This window comes from Diplotaxodon limnothrissa, linkage group LG6 (genome assembly GCF_057381915.1).
Source record: "Diplotaxodon limnothrissa isolate DT_005_m linkage group LG6, D_limnothrissa_male_GT1.1, whole genome shotgun sequence".
In the NCBI taxonomy this organism is placed as follows: domain Eukaryota; kingdom Metazoa; phylum Chordata; class Actinopteri; order Cichliformes; family Cichlidae; genus Diplotaxodon; species Diplotaxodon limnothrissa.
This window is the reverse complement of record NC_140601.1, coordinates 36,100,954-36,120,152: the sequence shown is the minus strand read 5'-3', so window position 1 is coordinate 36,120,152 and position 19,199 is coordinate 36,100,954. Positions and strand designations below refer to the sequence as shown.

General features: G+C 41.4%; 1 protein-coding gene across 1 annotated transcript; it reads right to left on the bottom strand.

The window, feature by feature from the left end:
• Positions 1-275: 275 nt before the first annotated feature.
• micall1a (MICAL-like 1a) lies at positions 276-16,724 on the bottom strand. Its single transcript, XM_085356342.1, has 16 exons — positions 15,893-16,724; positions 11,561-11,609; positions 8,966-9,107; positions 7,682-7,773; positions 6,397-6,536; positions 5,027-5,616; positions 4,881-4,941; positions 4,277-4,701; positions 2,625-3,013; positions 2,400-2,534; positions 2,149-2,275; positions 1,898-1,988; positions 1,684-1,757; positions 1,102-1,216; positions 978-1,024; positions 276-885 (listed from the first exon to the last, which is right to left on the bottom strand). Exons 1-16 carry the CDS (start codon positions 16,036-16,038, stop codon positions 752-754), a joined length of 2,757 nt encoding a protein of 918 aa, XP_085212468.1. The 5' UTR covers positions 16,039-16,724; the 3' UTR covers positions 276-751.
• Positions 16,725-19,199: the final 2,475 nt, after the last annotated feature.

The following is a 19,199-nucleotide window of genomic DNA, read 5'->3' as shown; positions in this document are numbered from 1 at the left end:
TAAGTCCCGTTTAAAACTAACCGGCAGTTTGTTTTTTGTCTGCAGTTCGTTACTCGTCTAATTTTCTCCTCCAGTCTAACCCACTTATAAATACTATATCTATGTTTGTGTAATGCTTTGATGACAAGCACCAACACAATTGTAAAACTACTACTGAAGAAACTAAAATACACACAAACACAAATAAAATATATGTGTATATATAGCAGCTAGAAGTCTTTGATTGAGCTTTTCAAGAGTAGATGCTGCAGTTTCAAGCAAGTTTCATCGGGAAAAAAACAACAAAAAAGACAAACTTATTGCTACTAGTACCATGGGCTCAACCCAAACATGATATAAAACCTCAAATACGTGCACCTTTGAAGGAGCAAAGGAGACCACTACTCAAGAGGGTGTAAGTAAAACTAAAAACTCAAGGATATCAGGGATCAACGTAAGCTGACATATCACATCTTTGCTGAAGGCCTATAGAGCAGAGTCACTGTGCAATGCAGGGATGTTAAAGCAAAAAGTAATCAGTGCAGTAATACAGAAACCCACCCAACATGCCACTAGTTTGAATATTCAGAGCCTAAACTTTTTAAAGCACTTGCTGTCAGACACTAAAAGGCAACTGAAAATAGTCACTGAATGAGTCTTGGTGCTTAAAAACTGTTTGAGGAGATGTCATAATCTTCTATCAAAATTCTTTAGTCTTCTTAAAATAGTAGTCCTTCAAATATCCTCTTGAGCTAGACGTGTCCTCTGCTGTTCAGCTCTTCTCCTTACGCGGGCTGGGACTCTTTCCCGGTTCTCCTTTATGGCTCAGACGCTTGAGCACCTTGATGGGTTTAAACTTTGCCCCTTTTTTCTTCTGGTGATCGCTGTCTGGATCCTTCTGAAAGTCTGATGAGGATTAAAATAAGAAATAAAACTGCATTAAAAATTTAAAGGAAGGAAAAGAGTGCCTTCATGAATCTAATGAAACATCATCGCACCTTTTTTCTTCAGCATCTCTTCCATAAGTTTGTCCTCTTCTTCCTCCCTGTGACAGAACCACAGTTAGACTCCTGCCAGTCTCTACACAACACAGATGCACATGAACTGTCTGTACTCGATTACCTCTGCCTGTCCTCGTCCATGCTGTTGACTATTTGGTTGCGCTGTTCAATGATGGTAACCAGCTCAGCCATCAGCTCCTGCTCCCGACTCTTGTCATCCTCGGTCCAGTCTTTCTCTGATGAGAGGAAAGAAGAAATGGAAGAAGCAGAGCATGATTAATAATTTAATCTGTTGTTTTATTTCAATTACGTACACGTTGTAGGTGTTCACAAGGTTTATAAATTATTGATGCAAAAGCAGAGCAGCATTCACTATAAACTAAATGCACATCCACCATCCTGTCAGGTCAGCAGGGAGTCCTGATTAATAAGTCTTGGAGTGCTGGAGATACTGACATTTCATTCATTGCACAAACTAACCAAGAGATTCTTAATAATTCAAACTGAAGATTGATTTTTTTTTTAAGTTCTTTGAGTACTTCAATAATGTAAACAATAATTTTACAGAATATAGTTACTGGGAGCCACTGAAATGAAACTGGATTGGGCATTTAATGGTTTTTACCTTCCTTTACATGTGAGAAAGGCCAGTCTGGATAACGTTCTAACCCAGTTATTATACAGATGGAAATGTCTCAAATACCTGGTTTGTTGAGAAGACACCTCAACTCGTACTCCACATCAGCCTGCCTCTCCTCCAGGTTCTGCTGCTTCGCCCTGCAGAGAGCAACACATTAACCAACAATAAGTTCAAAAATATAACTTCACGCTTACTATTCTGAGCATCTGTCTACAGGGTTTATATGTAAAAATAAAACCAGCCATGACGTTCCAAAACTGTAAAATTTATATCTTACGTGTAGACCAGCTCAGCTTCCCGTCGGACAAGAAGGTGTTTATCATGAATTAGGGTGAACCAGTCCACCAACAAGTGCTCCTCATCTTCATCTAAATGAAGAAAGGGTGAATAACAAATATTAGTACTCCTGTCATTTCTGACAGAGAAGCAGATTTGCTTTTATTACTTAGAAATGACTATTTTAAAAAAACAAAACAAAAAGAACAGAAAGCTGGTCTTCACTGGACTTAAAGTGCTGTAATGTGATACCGTTTGGATTGTCTCTGAGCTTCTTCTCCAGCTCCACTCCCCTCTGCTCCAGCTCATCCAGCTGCTTCTCCAGCTGACTCATCTCCCCATGGATGTCCTCAACTGGGATGTATTGATCTGACTGCACCTGGAAGGATGTTTGAATCACATGACTACTACTTCATCTGTTTTACTCTTAAGTGATGATGTCATTTCTGTCGGGTTTATTTCTGTTTTTAATTAGTCCGTTTTTATTTTGGGGGGTTATTTACCTTGCGTTTAATAAGTGGGAAGCCATGACCGGGAGCCGGGGGTCTAGCAGGACGGGGGCCTTTTGGCGGTCTGGTTTTAGAATTGGCAGGAGAGGGCGAAGCTTTTCGGTTGAAGGGGTTCTCTTTACATATCCGCTAAAAAGAGAAAAGATGCAGTTGGATTTTTAGTATGTGCAAAGTGTATTGATATATAAATTGTCTTCTGTTTGGAGGTGGCGCCATTACCTTGTTTTGTGACTGGGTGGCCTCTGAGGCCAGTGGGCTGGGGTTGCTGGGTCGTGGTGGTGGAGGTCGAGGAGCCTTGGTCACTGGGTTGCGACTGGTCTGTGGAGTGGCTGGAGCTGAGCTGGCATTTGCTGGTACTGGAGAAGGGGCGGGGCTTGGAGAAGGCTGACGGAGATGCTCAGTCGAGGAGGAAGAAGGGGAAGGCTTGGAGTCGTTCGGTGAGCAGATGGAAGGCTCGGAGACGCTTTTGGTGAAGTTGTGTTCCTGGTCGCTGCTGCCACCGCCAGCTAAAGGGAGCTGAGAGGAGCTGTAGTCTGAGCCTGAAGACAAACTCTCTGTACTGAGAGCTGGAGAGGGGGAGCAAGAGGAGGACTGAGAATGAGAGAGAGCTGAAGAAGAGAAAAGTTTTTGAAATAATTTTTTAAAAAAAACAGCAGGGACAGAAGAAATTCAAGAGGAATAAAGTAGTTTGAAATGTTGGAATAAAGCAAGGATAAGGGGAAAGAAAACACATTATTTTTAGCATCTATTAGCAACACATCTCTTTTCAACTATTTTTAGTCTGTGACTCTTTAGAATAATTTTTTTTATTATTACTATTTTTATCAGCTGTGTACATAGTTTCCGCTCACCTCTTTTGAAGTGACAACTTGTCTGTTAAATTAGAGGTTGTTTAATTTTACATCAGACAAACTAATCTAGGATTAAAGTGACTAACAACAGCACACACACTTCACACTTCTATACTGCACACATTTTTGAAGATTGGATGCTCAAAGTTGGACAAATGTGCTTTTTATCTATTAAATGGATAAAATGGAAAGTAAGGCACAATATTATAAATCACTGGGTTGTAAACTTCAGTCTTGATCAATGACGATCAGGCTTTGCAACTGAAAATCAAATATGAATTTACTTTTGTCCTGTTACATGTAACTCCATATACCTGGCAGTTTAACTAGAGACATAAATAGAGAGTGAACAAATAAACTGAGGAAATTCTGTTGCACAATAGTGCTTGCACCCCTTGCAGAGCCAATCAACAACAAACACTTTGTCAGTAGTTGCACATATCTGCCCGAATACATTACCAGGATGGCTCTGAATGGTGACCCTTATGTTACTATGAAAAGTACCATGCACTGCGTGTTCAGTGTCTCTACTATTGTTCAGCATATTTAGACGCATCTGTCTTTTCCAGACACACTAGTTAGCTCATCATCAATCACTTCCTGAGAGCTGTGTTACAAGTTAGAAGCACATTTCCATGGCGAAATGACCTCATTCACGATGAGTCAAGTACTGATAAATTACAAAAATATGGATAAGTGATATAAAGAGTATGCCCCCTGAAAAAGTCAATCCTAGTGCATAATTTTGGGCACAGCCATGTTTCATAAGGGACTCTGCTTTCATTCAGTTTAACTGCACAGTCATATTGGTGTTTTCATCTATAAACTTCAAATTTCTCAGCTGTTTACACTGAGTTTAGAAACCCACTGAATCAGGTGACACTAAAGAAAATGACCTATGTTTCTTTCTGTAATTTCTTTACAAACATTTGATAAAACATCATATAGTTAAGTTACTGTTTGATACTTGTAAAGCACAAAGGGGATGCTCTTGGTGTTTGTGGTTCTGATAAAACTGACCTTGGTTACCGGTGGGTGGCCGAGGAGCACGAGGTGCAGGCCGTTTCTTGCTCTTGGTGCTTGCAGGACTGACAGAGCGGGATGAACTTCGTTTATTAGTGGGAGTGTCTGCACCCACTGCGTCTGCTGCCTGAGTGATGCTGTACCATGGGTGACTAGACACCACCGTAGCTGGAGGTGCTCCTCCCTCACTCCCTTCTTCCCCATTTCCCTCGTTATTTTCGTCGTCGTCGTCCTCGAACGGGTTGGAGGACTGGGGGGGCGTGCTGGGTCTGGAGCCCTCCCCTTTGAGAGAGGACAAAGAGCCTGTGTTTGGAGGTGTTGCCAGTCCAGCAGGGGGAGGGGGAGGGGCTGGTGCTTTCTTCTTCTTGGGTTCTGACTGAACCAGTGCGAGCCAAGGTGGGTCTTTGGGTTTATGGGTGCCACTGAACAGTGAAACACAGATAGTGATGGAAGGGAGGGTCACACAGAGGAAGACAACAAAGTACATCCACATGGAAGCATGGAGGGTTAAACAATTACAGCACACACTGCAACAACATGACAAACACTATGGAGGTGTGATTAACGAACGTGAAATGGCATTTAAGATAAATTCAGCTACCTTGCAGGAGACTGTGACCTTCCTCTGGGTTTGGGAGGAAGTGGAAGCTTCTGAGTTTCACCTGTGATATTAGGAAAAGCGTTGAGCATGACTATAAACAAATGATTCTGCTATTTTTAGAAACTTACTGTGCAAAAACTACTTACCGACTGCAGGACCGTCTGCTGTGCGGGAGAGTCGAGCCCGTGGCACAGGGCGAGGTGGAGGGATGGGATCAGAAACCCGGCGGGGTGCAGGCACTGGCCGACCGGTAACCTCAACGTGAGGTGTAGAAGGGAGGTCTCCATTTGCTGTGTGTTTGGCTGGTGTTTGAGTTTCTTCTTCTTCTTTCTCTCCCTCCTCCTCTTCATCGTCGCTCTCATCGAAAGGGTTGGGAGGTGTGGCAGATCGTGGTTTCTCCTCTGCTTCGCTGGTACTGTCTTCATTTGTTTTTTCTAAACCGTCTTTGCTTGTTGTAACGGGAGCGACCGTGACTGAGTCATCGGCTGGAACGTCAGAATCGTTCGTTTCCTGTACTGGAGTCTTTGCCTGGCAGCCATCAGAGGGCGCCGTGTGAGGAACTGTGCTGCGACCGGTCCTAGCAGACTGTCCCGACACTGGTCTCTTACTAAGATCGGGCTGGCCATTCTGGTTGGATAAAGCATTCCTATTAAGGTGATGTGCACAGACAAGTGCCCCAGAGTTGCTTTCTAATTTGTAGGATCCATGAAGCAGTGTCCTGTGACACTCAGTGCACCTGAGAAAACAAAGAAACAAAAACAGGAAGTGTGACGAAAAATAAACAGTTGTTTTTTGTGACCTGTTTGCAAAAAGGATTCACGCATTATTAATGTATACCAAACACCACCTACAGTAGATATATGAATTGAAAATGTTCAACAGGTGAAACATAAACATTTCTTTCTCACGATGTCACAGGAAACCGGACACACCTGTTCTGACACGATAGCTAATTTTAGCTGTAGTGTGAAGCCTATGTGCAGCTGCTACAACTCAGGGTGAAATATTAACTGTTGTGTCCACCAAAAATATGTGACCAGCTCTTTGAAAAGCTGAACTTCTTGCATCTTCAATCAGAAAAATAGCACCCATATCATAGTAACTATTACTGAAAGTAATCAAAACAAAAAGATTTATAAACAAATAGCTAAGGGGAATTTACTGATATTAAAAGAAATAAAAAATAAAAAGTAATGCAATGGCAAATACAAATAGTAATAACTGTTATAATATGTTATAAATGTGTAATAAGTTGTAATAAATGTTTTCTAATTGACAATTTCTTTTAAAACAAAAAGATAAAGCATCCAGTTCAAGCGTCTTACTCACACACAAATCTGAATCCATCACCCGATAGTGCACAATATCCTCTGTCACAGCTTGACTCAATAATTCGGGTCTTGTTTTATCAAGTTTTTAAATTGTTTGGCGGCCATACCCAGAGGGAGGGAGTAAGCCTTGAGGAGAGGAGGTGAGGACGTACAACACGAGAAATGAGTAGAAAGGGAGCGCTCACTTGAAACAGTTGCGATGGTAGAGCTTGCCGTCCACCAAAAACCTCTGCACCAGGTGGACGTGTTTCTGGCAGGCGGCGCAGGTGCTGCTGAGAGTGCTCCGCTTGACTGCCGCAACCGCTTCGGTGCCTGTCTGCACGGACTGGATCGGCAAGTACATGCGACCGGGGATGTTGTTCGCAGGAAGGGGGACAGGGAGGAGACATCAGGGGAAGGGGGAAGATGGAGAGTAATGGGGGAGGGGGGAGATCATATACGGAGTCAGGATTTGAGGATGTGGATTGTTCATTCTGTTTAGCTAGCTACATCTACTTGGTTATCTTATTTTTGGAGTTCAAGTGAAAACATAATTTGATTGATTAAAAAAGTGTGTTAAAAAAAAAATCAAAAGAATGAAATGATAAAAAGATGTTTATTAGTAAAAAACAATCCAAACAGCTTTGGTTAGTGGCTCTGGGAGTCACACATTTGGGATACAGTTACTCTTTAGGACTGAGATATTGCATTTTTTTTGTTTTTTGTTTTTCTAGGTGTTAAGTAAATATAGGGGTTAGAAGCAGCATATTTCAAAACTTGGCACACAGTGTTAAGAAACTACAACTGTTAGTCTTTTATCCATAGGAGACTGTTAAGAAAGACTGACCTAACAGTTCTCTTTCACCTCCAAGCCCACCCTCCCACCCCCACCCTACTGCCTAGGCTCAGGACCAGAGAGCGGAGGGGGGGTGAGATGTGAGGACGGAGAACAGGAAGAGGAGGGAGTGGAATGAATTTCCATCTGAAGAAGGGAGGAAGGGCAAGTGGGGGAGTGATAAGGAGAAAAGCAGTACATGGGAGTACGGGATGGAGGAAAGGTGTTGAAGGGCATGCGAAAGAAAAGAGAGACAGGATACAGAGGCTATCTTTATAGACTTATTCTACCGCCATTGTTGAGCTTTTTCCCCTGCTGTGCAACACATAGCTCACATAAGGAAGTTGACATAAAAATCCATATTTGGATATTCTACACTTTTGTAGTAAAAATAGCAGATTTACACGATGTAATAACTCCACATAGTACATGCAAAATGATTGTTAAATCTTTCAAGGCTTCAAATGTCATTTCAGTGGGATTATCCACTCCATAACAGGCCATCATAATCAAAGTATTTTGAGTGATCTACAGCTTGCTACCATGCAAACTCTAGTAGACACCATGTCAAGCTCCTAGACGTTAATTAGGCCTAATATTCCCAAACAGATAAAAGAATAAAACGCTTCTCCTGGTGCCAAGTCTTATATACTTACCTCAGTCTTATCTTCCAGAGGAGTTACAGGCCTTTTCTGGGCTGGCTCATTGAGACCAGCAGTACTGAGCCTCTTCATACAAGGAGGGTTTGCTGTGGTAGAGAAACAAGGGGAAGCCAGTTAATGGCTAATTTCTTGTATACATTATTATCACACCCAAAATTTAAGCTGTTGTGCAGTCCAGTTTCTTCTGAGTTATGATGAAATGAGAAATGAAGTGAGACTTTTCATGAATGGCACCACTAAATTAAAGTGACAAATATACCCAGGTACTGGCCCCAACCCTCTAGGTTCATGTCTCCCTATTGGTAAAGTTGACCAAGTTGCATCTGTGGTTTCCCCCCTCTTTATTTTTCATTTATTCAAGTTATCAAACACTGAATGTGTTTGCTCTTTGTTCACTGGCATAGGCAGCAAAGAAAGTGGATGATGATGATGATGATGATATGACCCAATCACAGCACTTAAGAGTTGAAGGTGAAGACAAGAGAGACTAAACCGACATCCAATTAAAAAAAGATTTACTTTTTCCTTTGATGATTGCTACAGTAGTGCATAAAAACAAAACTCTGGAATATTTTTTTAAACCAACCCAACATACATTCTAGTTTGTTTTTTCCTTTACTGTCTTTTGTTTTTTAAACCTGTCAGAGTCATAGTCCAGCATCTTTGAGTGCAGCTGGGGATAGTAATCTCTGATATGCTCTGACAAGCTGTTTCATGCTGGAGGGAAACCAAAACCTGCTGCAGATAAAGAACTGGTGTATGTGTCACAACACTGAGCTCACCGAGGCTGCAAATAATAATAATAATAATGGATTGGATTTATATAGCGCTTTTCAAGGCACCCAAAGCGCTTTACAATGCCACTATTCATTCACTCTCGCATTCACACACTGGTGGAGGCAAGCTACGGTTGCCACAGCTGCCCTGGGGCAGACTGACAGAAGCGAGGCTGCCATATCGCGCCATCGGCCCCTCTGGCCAACGCCAGTAGGCAGTAGGGTAAAGTGGAACAAGGAGAACAAGGACTACTTTGACAAACTGCAGTTCAAGATCATGGAAAAGGAGTCAATCCAGGGATAAGGAAGATACTGGAGAGACAGCTTTTATATAATCACATTTACCGCAGTTTGTCACAAATGCAAAACATCTCTGCAGGAAACACTCATACCTAAAATATATCACTGAAAAAAAAAGCTTACTGAGTCTGTAATAGCATATACATTAACAAGTAAAAGATTATACATGTGTATGTGACAGAATTCACACAGTTGCACGCACCCTGAGACTTGTTGTTGAAGAAGTTGTAATACTGGGACACGTATGTGATGATGCTAAGCCGGTCAGGCACTTTCATAGACACCATGTCTTCTGGGTCCAACAGGGCTGGAATCCCCAGTTCAGTCTCAGCCACTTCAAACGCCTTTCAATGAGGAAAAGAGGATAAGGGGAAAGGAAGTAGAAAGAGCAGGAAACAAAAAGAGATGTTGGCAATGAGACAGGAACCAGTGAGCTTAGATACAAGGCAAAACTTGAGTAAGAGCGAGGTAAACTGACCTCTTTGTTATTAAAGATAAAAACCTTGATAAGCACAAATTTGGTAACAACTCAGCTTGTTCTGTTGTTGAAACCTAATGTGGTATCTTGGTATGACTTCTATCAGTATTTCATTTCTTTATTATTAGGAGTTGTAGTGGAAACTTGTGGGAGTGTGGTCTCTGTATTATTCAGGAGAATGGAAATGATTAGTGGTTAACCTTTCAATGCTTTAAGCACCTACAAAAAAATAAATCCCCTCACTGCACTGAGCCTGCAGGAGAAATCTTATCTCAAGCCGAAATAAATAAAACCAAAACAAGTGGAAAAGCTTGGATGTGTGTGAGAAAGTATGCAGTGAAAAAAAAAAAAAAAAAAACAATCCGCCGTTTGCATGATGTTTACATTTATTCCTTTGAGAAAAACCAGCAGTGAGAAAAAAATTCCAGTGAAGAAATGATACTGCAAACAGCATTACATAACAACATACCAGCACGGTTCTGAAACAACAAGGCCTACAAATGCTGCACATCACAATTAAAGTGAAACTAAATCTAAAAATCCCCAAACATGTGGTTTCTAAAAACCAGTCTTAACCTCCCCACACCTACTATTAGATAGTTAAATTGAGAAACCTTATGAACACAAGCACACTCTCTCTCTCACTCACACACACACACACACACACACACACACACACACACACACACACACACACACACACACCATCTTGGTCGGCAGCTGCCTCCAAACACGTCATGTATCATTAATACTGTGTGCTGCTCAGTAACATTTAATATCTATTTATTATTATCATCATTATTATTATGCTATTATAGGTATTGATTTTATTGCAGTTATCCACTTCACATAAGTACATGGTGATTCTTTGCAGTGATCCACAGCTAGCAGACTCAGAGTAGTGAGATTTAATGCTGCAGAGGCCTTGAGTCAGATACTATCCAAGTGATGGATCTTTTAACACTTTTCAGCCCAAATCGGGTCAGGAAGACTTTTCTCTTGCATTTTACACTTTGTAAGGCCTAGGATTTTTTATTTTTTGTTATTTTTTTGAGCATGGTGAGCGAGTGAAGTGAAACCAATATAGTTATTTCTGTAGTGGCAACCCAACAACCAAAACAGCTACTTGAGGGAAGCTAAAGTAGTTTCCACCTCGTGCTGAAAAATCTGTGGCTCACCATGACAAATACTCCTAACGTTTTATTTTTGGATTTGAATCTAAAAACAGAGACAAAAACTGGGTGCACTGGATGAATGACAAAAATGAGGTGACACAAAAAGTCTGCAGCTTCCTTCTGGCTCGAATTCTCGTCACCCTGTCATCTATGACTTTCCTAAACAGACCACTCTAAAGTCTGTGACCTAAAGTGTCACCCAAGTGACACATCAACCCTCACCAGGCATCATCAAAAACCTGAAAAAATTGTGTAACACAATAAAAAGAAAAAAAAAAAAGAAAATGTCTGCAACATTGACATTTGCTACCAATGTAATGTAATCCACAGTGATTCTAAAGGTTAACAATAACTTGAAACCTGCACAGTAGGAGCTCCTAGCTTGAGTCTCCATGTGACAGCAGTAACATCTAAACAGTGATTCAGCATTTAGTGAGTCTATCAGCACCTCCTACATGAAAGGGGACTCAAAAGTCATTCCAGGAGACAATCAACCCCAAATACACTCATGAAACTTACAAATTGAGCTTACATGGTCAATCAAACAGAATGCTTTCCACATAATATTCACTCCAGACTAGACGTGACAATTACTTTCTTCCTTTATAAGAATTCTTTATAAGCTTCTCACTTCTCCTAACGCTGCAGGAATTGAAAAACAAAACATTAAAACAACAACAAAGAACTGCCAAAGCTGAGCTCAGACTGAAAGGAGACTTCCATTTCAACCCTCAATGTTCTCCTGGCTTCAAAGCCATGTGGAAAAAAACAGTCAAGGAAATCAGATTTTTAAAGTTTTAGGCTGTATTTGATGTACTGCTTTACAAAGCTGCAAACTCTGCACTGAAAAGCTTCACTTCATGGTTTCTCCACAGGCTTATGTCAAGAATTTAGTTTTTTCTGACACAGAGTGCTCTGGCTTCCTCCCTCTGACTCTCTGCCCTTCAGCAGAATTGAGTAAGAGTCTGTCTTCACATCACGCACACACTCCACTTACACCCACAACATCTATGAGGAGTCAAACACATAATATGTTTCTGGCTACACATAAGCTAGGGATTTCCAAATGACTCAGGTTTCAAAATGACATCATTCAACACAGAACAACGTGTGTACAAAACATATAGTTGTAAACGTGACTCACCAGGCGGTTGTTCTCATAGACATTCTCCTTAGTCAGTGAGCCAAAATCTCTGCAATGACAGAAAAAGGTTACAACAACATTTAGGATAAGGCTGAAGATAAGGCAGCCAGCATAGTTCTATAGCAGCCCTGTTTCTACATACAACTTGCTCAACTATTTGCACTCATATTATAGACTATAAGCTATAATCTAAATAGATTATAAGCTATTATTTGCCTGACAGCATAACAAACTGCAGTGGTGAGCGGTTACAGCTCCCACCTACCACTGCTGACAATCTCAAAAACCGGCCTTAAATGATGCCTGATGCCAGAGCAAAAAGAAAGAAGCAGCAGGAGCGATGGGCCGATAATTACAAGGCTCTGCTCTAAAATGCCCAGAGCAGGGATCTAAAGCCAGTTTCTCACCAGTAAACATCCTGCAGTAAAACTGGAAAAAATGTCTGAGGAGCTGTGGGATGAATGTGCATAAGTAAATGTGTGCAGTGGTCTTAGACACAACAGTATGGCAGGGGGAAAAATAAGAAAAACCCACCATGAACCCAATGAGTGCTTGTGGAAACCATGTGGAACTTTCAAGAAGGCAAAATCCTGTGAATGAGCTCCGTGTTGGAGCCACACAAAGTGACCTCTGTTCTCTCTAATCTAATTCCCGTGGCCACAAACGCACCGAGCAGCAACTTTAATATCAGGGCTGTGTCAGCCCGAGTCCCCCGTGTCAGCATAACAGACATTGCCAAAATAAAAAGTGCAGTAACTCAAAAATAACAAAGATTTTACATTTTCATACCTCACAGAAAAAAGAAAAAAAAGAACTGACTGGGACGGTGAAATGCTGTGTGTGATCAGCATGCACATCTAATCCACAATGACTCAGAGTCTCACTCCAAGGTTTATTTTAGGTGAGAGAGCGAGAGAGAGAGAGAGAGCGAGAGAGAGGCGGTAATGACAATCCACATGATCAAAACCTGGCTTGAACCAGTACATCCGCTAAATCTGGTTTAGTCAGTTGGAAAAGCTTTGCAGAATAAGATTGTCTGATGTTATGACAGTGAATAATTAAGCACTAATCAAGGAGCAGGTGAGACATCAAATGAGTTAGAGATTTTAAAAATATAAAACAAAAGCAGCAATAAATTAACAGAATTTTATTTAAATACAAGTTTTAAAAAGACACTTTATGTGCACTTCCATTAACTTTGCCATGAATGACTTCTGGGGCTCCACATCTACTCCATCTCCACTGGTCTGACTGACAGGAGTCGTCATCCAAAGGACGATAAGGCCATCCAAGTCTCATCTGCATCAGTGTGCCATTTTTCAATGAAGCTTCAGTGGCTGCAGAGTAAAGGGCAGCACTTCTACTACAAATGACCTGCACATGCATTAGAGCTAAATCCAGTTCGACAGGCAGAGGTCTCAGCCGCAGATTAGTCTGACGGGCTGTCTGTCTGGATCAGAGGGAGTTCAGCAGGGCCGCTGCAGCTAGAAAGAAAGCTGAACAGCGAGGCATGCTGGGACACAAATTAAAGAGGCAAAGCTTGAAAGCTCCCAGTTTGCAGAGTTTAGGATTTGTCTAATTCCTGTACTTTCAGCATTACTGCTGTGCTGTTTATGCAGATAAAGTCCACTTCACTGTTTAAGCGAAAGTTTGTTCTGCTTCCATTCAGTCCAGTTTGCCTACCTGAGAGATGAACAGCACGAGCCACATGCTTACTGTCCAAAATCATTTATCAGACCACTGGGATGACACGTGGTTAACGGTACATTTTACTGCAGTCTGTGGGAAAATTCTAGCCCTTCATAACAATCTGTTCAGAGCAACAAAGCATCCATAGTTCATTTTTTCCCTGATGTTATAAATCAAGTTCCCTCTTTTCCTGTACATTGGTGTGCCTTTGCCCTACCTCAGGAATTCAAATTCAAGGCTTTCATAGGTGAATCTATGGAAGAACCTGCCTTTGTCTCTGGCTCACTCAGGAACTCTTATGGCGTATGACCATTTCCAGTAACCTGTGACAGTTAGCTCTCAGCTTTCTGATGCTCACAGGTCTCTTGAAGCATGAAAGTCCTTTTTATCACCCCTGTCTGCAGGTAGGGCACTGATGACCACTATGGACTGGCAGTTGCCCTTGAAAGACGGGCTTTATGGTCAGAAATGTCAAACTGGGCAAAGGGTTTATCATCTCTATGATTCGCTTCTTTTGTAAAAACGCTTGCTAATCGCTCATCTGTGGGGCTTCTGCTTTTTTTTGTAGCACCTTCAGTGGTTATACAGCATACCATCAGTGTTGGTAGGTTACCATCCTGACTGATTTTGTGTTTGTCAGACACCAGTGAAGACTTTTCTTATTTTTTAAGCCAATTTTCCCAAAGAATAAACTTTAATAAAATTTAATTGAAGACAGAGTGCTTCTGTGGTTTAATACAGTCATACTCGCATCACATGCCTAGCAAGTTTTCCTGGGTTTTGTTTTTAATAACTTATAGTTGCCACAAAATCTCCAAGAAATCTGGACTTTTCTCAAGGCACACCATTGTATTGTGTGAATTCTGATTGAAGAGAAAAAAATTAAATAAACACATTCACATTTAGTGTACAGCAGCATACGTTAAACAAAAACAGGATAGCTTGTGTGCACTGTAAAGTTTCAGGCTGTCATTTGTACAGGTGGCTAAAGGTGGCTCACTGTCACTCAAGTGAAAAACAAAATTACTGTTTTGAATCTCTACTAAAAAGATGGCGAGTCATCATGTACTCCTCCCTATACCCAACCCTTGTAAATCACATATACACGCTGTGGTGTTTTGTGGTAACCTCTGTACTCAGTGTGTAGGTGTGAAACACAGAAGGGAAGTGTTGTTACAGACAGAGCGTCGCTTGTCAGGATGACTTTGACACGCCACATTGGACACTCGCTCACATCGCAGAACTCACAACATTACAGGAGGCTTTTTTTCTTTAAGTGGCTGTGACAAAATATAATTAAAACAGAGTTGAAAAATGAACCGTGTCTTCCAAGATAACACTGCCATACTTAGGTATGTTAGTATGGTGCTTTTAGATTTTTACTTAAATACAATGAAAACATCTAATTTCACTGCAGTTAAAGCATTAATAACTGGATTTTTGTCTTTAACCTACAACACTACTCCTACTGTAGCAATGCCATCATTACTACATGGGAGCAGTAAATGTGAAAATGTATGGAAAGTTAAAAAGTACAAGTTGTTTGAATCATAAAGGCAAAAAATATTATTCTAGTTTAGTCACAAAACCTTGCCATGTGGTTTTGCATATGACTTTCTGCTGTGAGTTGCACTGGAACATTTTCTGTTGGAGAAGTGGGATGCATGACCGTACTCTAGTGAACCACATTATGTATGCATATGATCTTGTGGTATTTAGTTCTAGCAGTGCTGGTCTACAGGGGCAGTTTACCACATGTCCTGTTTATGGTACAAAACAGGATACCATACAAAGTGTCTGTAAGAATGCTGTCATGATTTACAGAAGCAAAGAAGACAAATATCTAAGATTTCCTGATTTCAAACAGTCTCATAACAATCGTACAGATTCCATTAAAGTAAAAATATCCTGGGCATTCTATTACAGATGAAATGACAGATGATGGAGATAATTATAGAAAATGATGTATGGTGTATGCACAAGCACACGCCCTCTTTTGCAAGTATGGATAGAGTGAACATGTCTCATACTGTACCAGTCTCTGTAACAAAAAAAGTTACACAGACTTCAAGTAGCTTATAATGATACTGTGGGATTACACATGTTCCTTAAGCAATCACAGATCACTAATTACATGACAGAAAAAATGGTTGGTTGGCTTATTTTAAAATGAATGGGGTAAGGATTGTTTTTCCCACTTGGGTTCGTGGTTTCGTCTCCATTTTTAATAGTTTTGAATATGGTCCAGTGTAGTTATTAAGATTATAAAACTTAAGTTATATGTTATTACGTAATGGTTTTACTTGAGATCAAACTGGGCTGTACGTATATATGGCCTTTGAGTTTAAGGAGTCTGACAGCTCTTTAGAGCACAGATGAGTTCAGATGGCTCTGTCCTGACAGGTTTTGTTCTACATTGGTGTTTTGAATGGATGAGTTACCCTTAGTAATTCTGAACCTCAATTCAGTCACAAAAGAAAACAGTTAGCAGCCTGTCACGCCTCAAAAACCAGTATACCTTTCAACGGAGGCAGCTCCTACACAAAAAAGAACCAGTGTACCACAGATTAACCTTACCGTTAACTTAACCTGCTTCTAACTTCATTTTACAGTAGCGTTTATGTTACACTTGTGGTTACTTACATCAGATCTGGTCTGAAGCGATGAATAATGGCACAAAACGCCAGCCCGTCTCGAAAGGACGTAGACATGTCCTTAATTTGCACATCGTTGTAGTTCTCACACTGTATCCGACACCACTCCTGGAGAGCCTTCAGAGATCCCATCATACTACAGACAAATCCGATGGGGAAGGTGGTGAACTTGGATTGATCGACCTTTATTTGTTGACGGGACAGAGAAAGCGACGACGGCCAGGCAACACCCGAGCTGCCGATACGTTACCTTCATGAGCAGCCACTGAGTCACATTGGAAAAAAACGAGCATGTCTTAGGAGCTAGCTGGACGATGCCCAACTTTACCAACTGCAGCAAGCACCGTGTGAAGTTTACCTCCCGTGTGCGGTTATTCAGACTGCGGTTACTGCGGAATGAGTGAAAAAACACGGCTGATTTCCCGAGCTGATAACGGGAGCTCGCCCTCAAAAGTTCTTGACGTAGCCGAGTTAGCTAACTGGCTGCAGTGGCTTGCTGTTTGGCCCCACTTTGCAGGTTTGCTGTATATGTGTAAACTGTTGTTTCACGCAGTGATGCAGTTTCAGTCGAAGCAGGTGCAGAATTTCCTCTGTGAAGGACCGCAAGACCAGCACTAGGCTTTTGTTTGTAAGTGCAGTGACTACAACGGCTAAAAGACTGGTTTAAAAAAAAAGTCTCTTTAGTCCGTTGCCCGCGACGCCATCATTTATGTACCAATACAATTAAAAGTAACCTATGAAAAAATAAAAATCCCGCACAGGAAGTGCAACTCCAGCCGAACAGCGCTGATTAAAACACTGACAGCCTGGCCAAGCTGCCAACCTACAATATCCCGTTTCTCTCCCTGCTCTTATCGCCCAACAGGGGGTGCTACACCCATTCAGGGGCTGCTGTCTTCTTCTTGTATTGGAGTCGACGGAGACATGCATCATCCCCGCATTGCTGCCCTCCTCAGGTAACTTGTATAATACAGGGTTGCTGCCTCCTACAGTGGGGGAAATAGCTATTTGAGCCCCTAAATTTGTTGTAAGCTTTCTTATTTACAAAGAAATGAACAGTGTCTATATTCTATTGTAGTTTAATTTCAATGGAAAATTACAGAACATCAACCAAAAATCCAGAAAACACATTTAATCAATGTAATGAATTGAGTGAGTTAGGGATTTGAAACTCCACAGTCCTGCCAGAATTCTGGCTCAAACAGATCAGCTGTGTCCAGTCAACTGGAGATAAACATCTGTCCACGTGGGTCATAATAGAGCACCAAGGCAACAAAAGGATGGTTAAAGAAGAAGCATACTGAGGTGATGGAGTGGCCTAGCCAGTCTGCAGACTACAGTGTTATGGAAAATTTGTAGAAGGAGCTGAAGCTTCAAGTTGCCAATTGAAAGCCAAGAAACCTAAAGGATTTTAAGACAGTCTGTAAATAGGAGTGTGCCAAAATCACTCCTGAGATTTGTGCAAACCTGGTGACTAACTTTAAGAAACGTCTTACTGCTGTGCACCCCAACAAGGGTTTCTCCACCAAATATAAAATCATCTTTTGATCAAATACTTATTTCACTCAATGACATGCAAATCAATTTATAACGTTTTTGTAATGAGGGGTTTGTTGTTGTTGTTTTTTGTTTTTTTGGTTGATATTCCATTTCCCATATACAAGCTTATTTTGCCATTCAAAGCTTTTAAGGTTAAACCAAGAATTTGACTTCGAAATTTGAAAGCTAAAGCCTGGATTATATTCGGTTGCAGACACGGCCAGCTGGAGACCCAATGACCAAGTAGTGATCCCAAGTCAATACCAGACACTGACTTGCATAGATGGATCTTCTCTAAAATCACTGGGATATGTGTCAGTCTCCATCAGCCATTGAGCCCCAATGTACTCAGTCAGTCTAGTTACATCTGTTACTGCCGATGCACTAAATTTGAGCTTTATTGTTACTGAAATGTGGGTACGAATGTAGCATTTTTAAAATATTTCATTAATATTTCACTGATTTTGACTTAATTTTACTTATAGTTGTCAAAGCTTACTAGTATACAGTTCATTTGTGGGGCCGTGTTGACCTCTTTGTACAGGACTAATCCCCCCAGCCCTGTCATTAACACAGACTCTGGTAGAATTTCATCAGAAACGAAGAAAGTATTCATGCATATCAACACTTTATAATGCTACCAGTAATATACCGACGTGTGACCATTCTGATAGCCGTCTGTGTCTGCAGGTGAATGAGTGAAGCTACATAAACAGTTAAATTAGCATAGCTTACCAGCCGTAAACCCGACAACAACACAGTGTCGGAGGGGGGGTCGCTTGGCATTCTAACTTTAAAGGAAGGATTTTAACAGTATTTGCTGTGGGTTACAGCAGTGGACCAGCAGGCTACATGTTTGAATCCAAACAAGTTTCACTCAATCCCAACAACTGAGGATCGCCATTGTGGTCGCTAGGGTAACGTCACGTCGCCGTCATATCGGATGTGGGCGGGGCTTAGCGCTAGAATCCCTTTGATCCTTTCATGTCTTGTGTGACATCACCTTGGTCAAAGTCTATAAATAGAAGCATTTGCACAGGGTTAGTCACAAGGTAAGTTTAGTAAGAGGGAGTAAGAGAGATTAATGTCTAAGACACAAACTCATCAAGTCCAGATTGTAAAAACTTATATCATTTGAAAATATGAATTCTGCCATTGAAACGACCGATGCGATTCAAAGCTGCGCCACTGCAGATGACTCTGAATGTAGTGTCGTCCCTGGCGCAAACATTTTACAGAGCGACGAGGGGAAATCGAAGCACTGTGTGTGCTGCCCTCAGTCGTGCAACCAGCATCAGAATCCGGGGGATCCAGAGTCAGTTGTTCTCCAGGAACCTCCAGTGTCAGAAGAACAGCTGCTCGTTAAAGAGCTAATAAATGCTGTTATTACACGTGCCTCCAAAGAGGCAAAGGTGTCGCCGTCTGACATGATTCAGCAGCGCCTCTTCACAGCTCTGTGGGCACAAGTTGAGCAAAAGCCTCTCAAAATCACACAAAGGGGGATTAAAAAACTTGAAAAGGGGATTTTTAAAGACATCAAAAAACGGCTGGACATTAGCCCTGATCTCGTGATCATTGCGCTAGCCGTAGGTCAGCCGTACCTAGAGGTGATCATTTCCATATTTGAAGATCACCTCTTCCGTAAAAACCTACTGGCAAGGTTCTTCTCGTGGTGCGTTAGAGCCGAGGATGACGAGGACGAACAAACTAAAGCCATTTCTCAAACACTTTTAGAAGAATTTAAATGTAATATATTT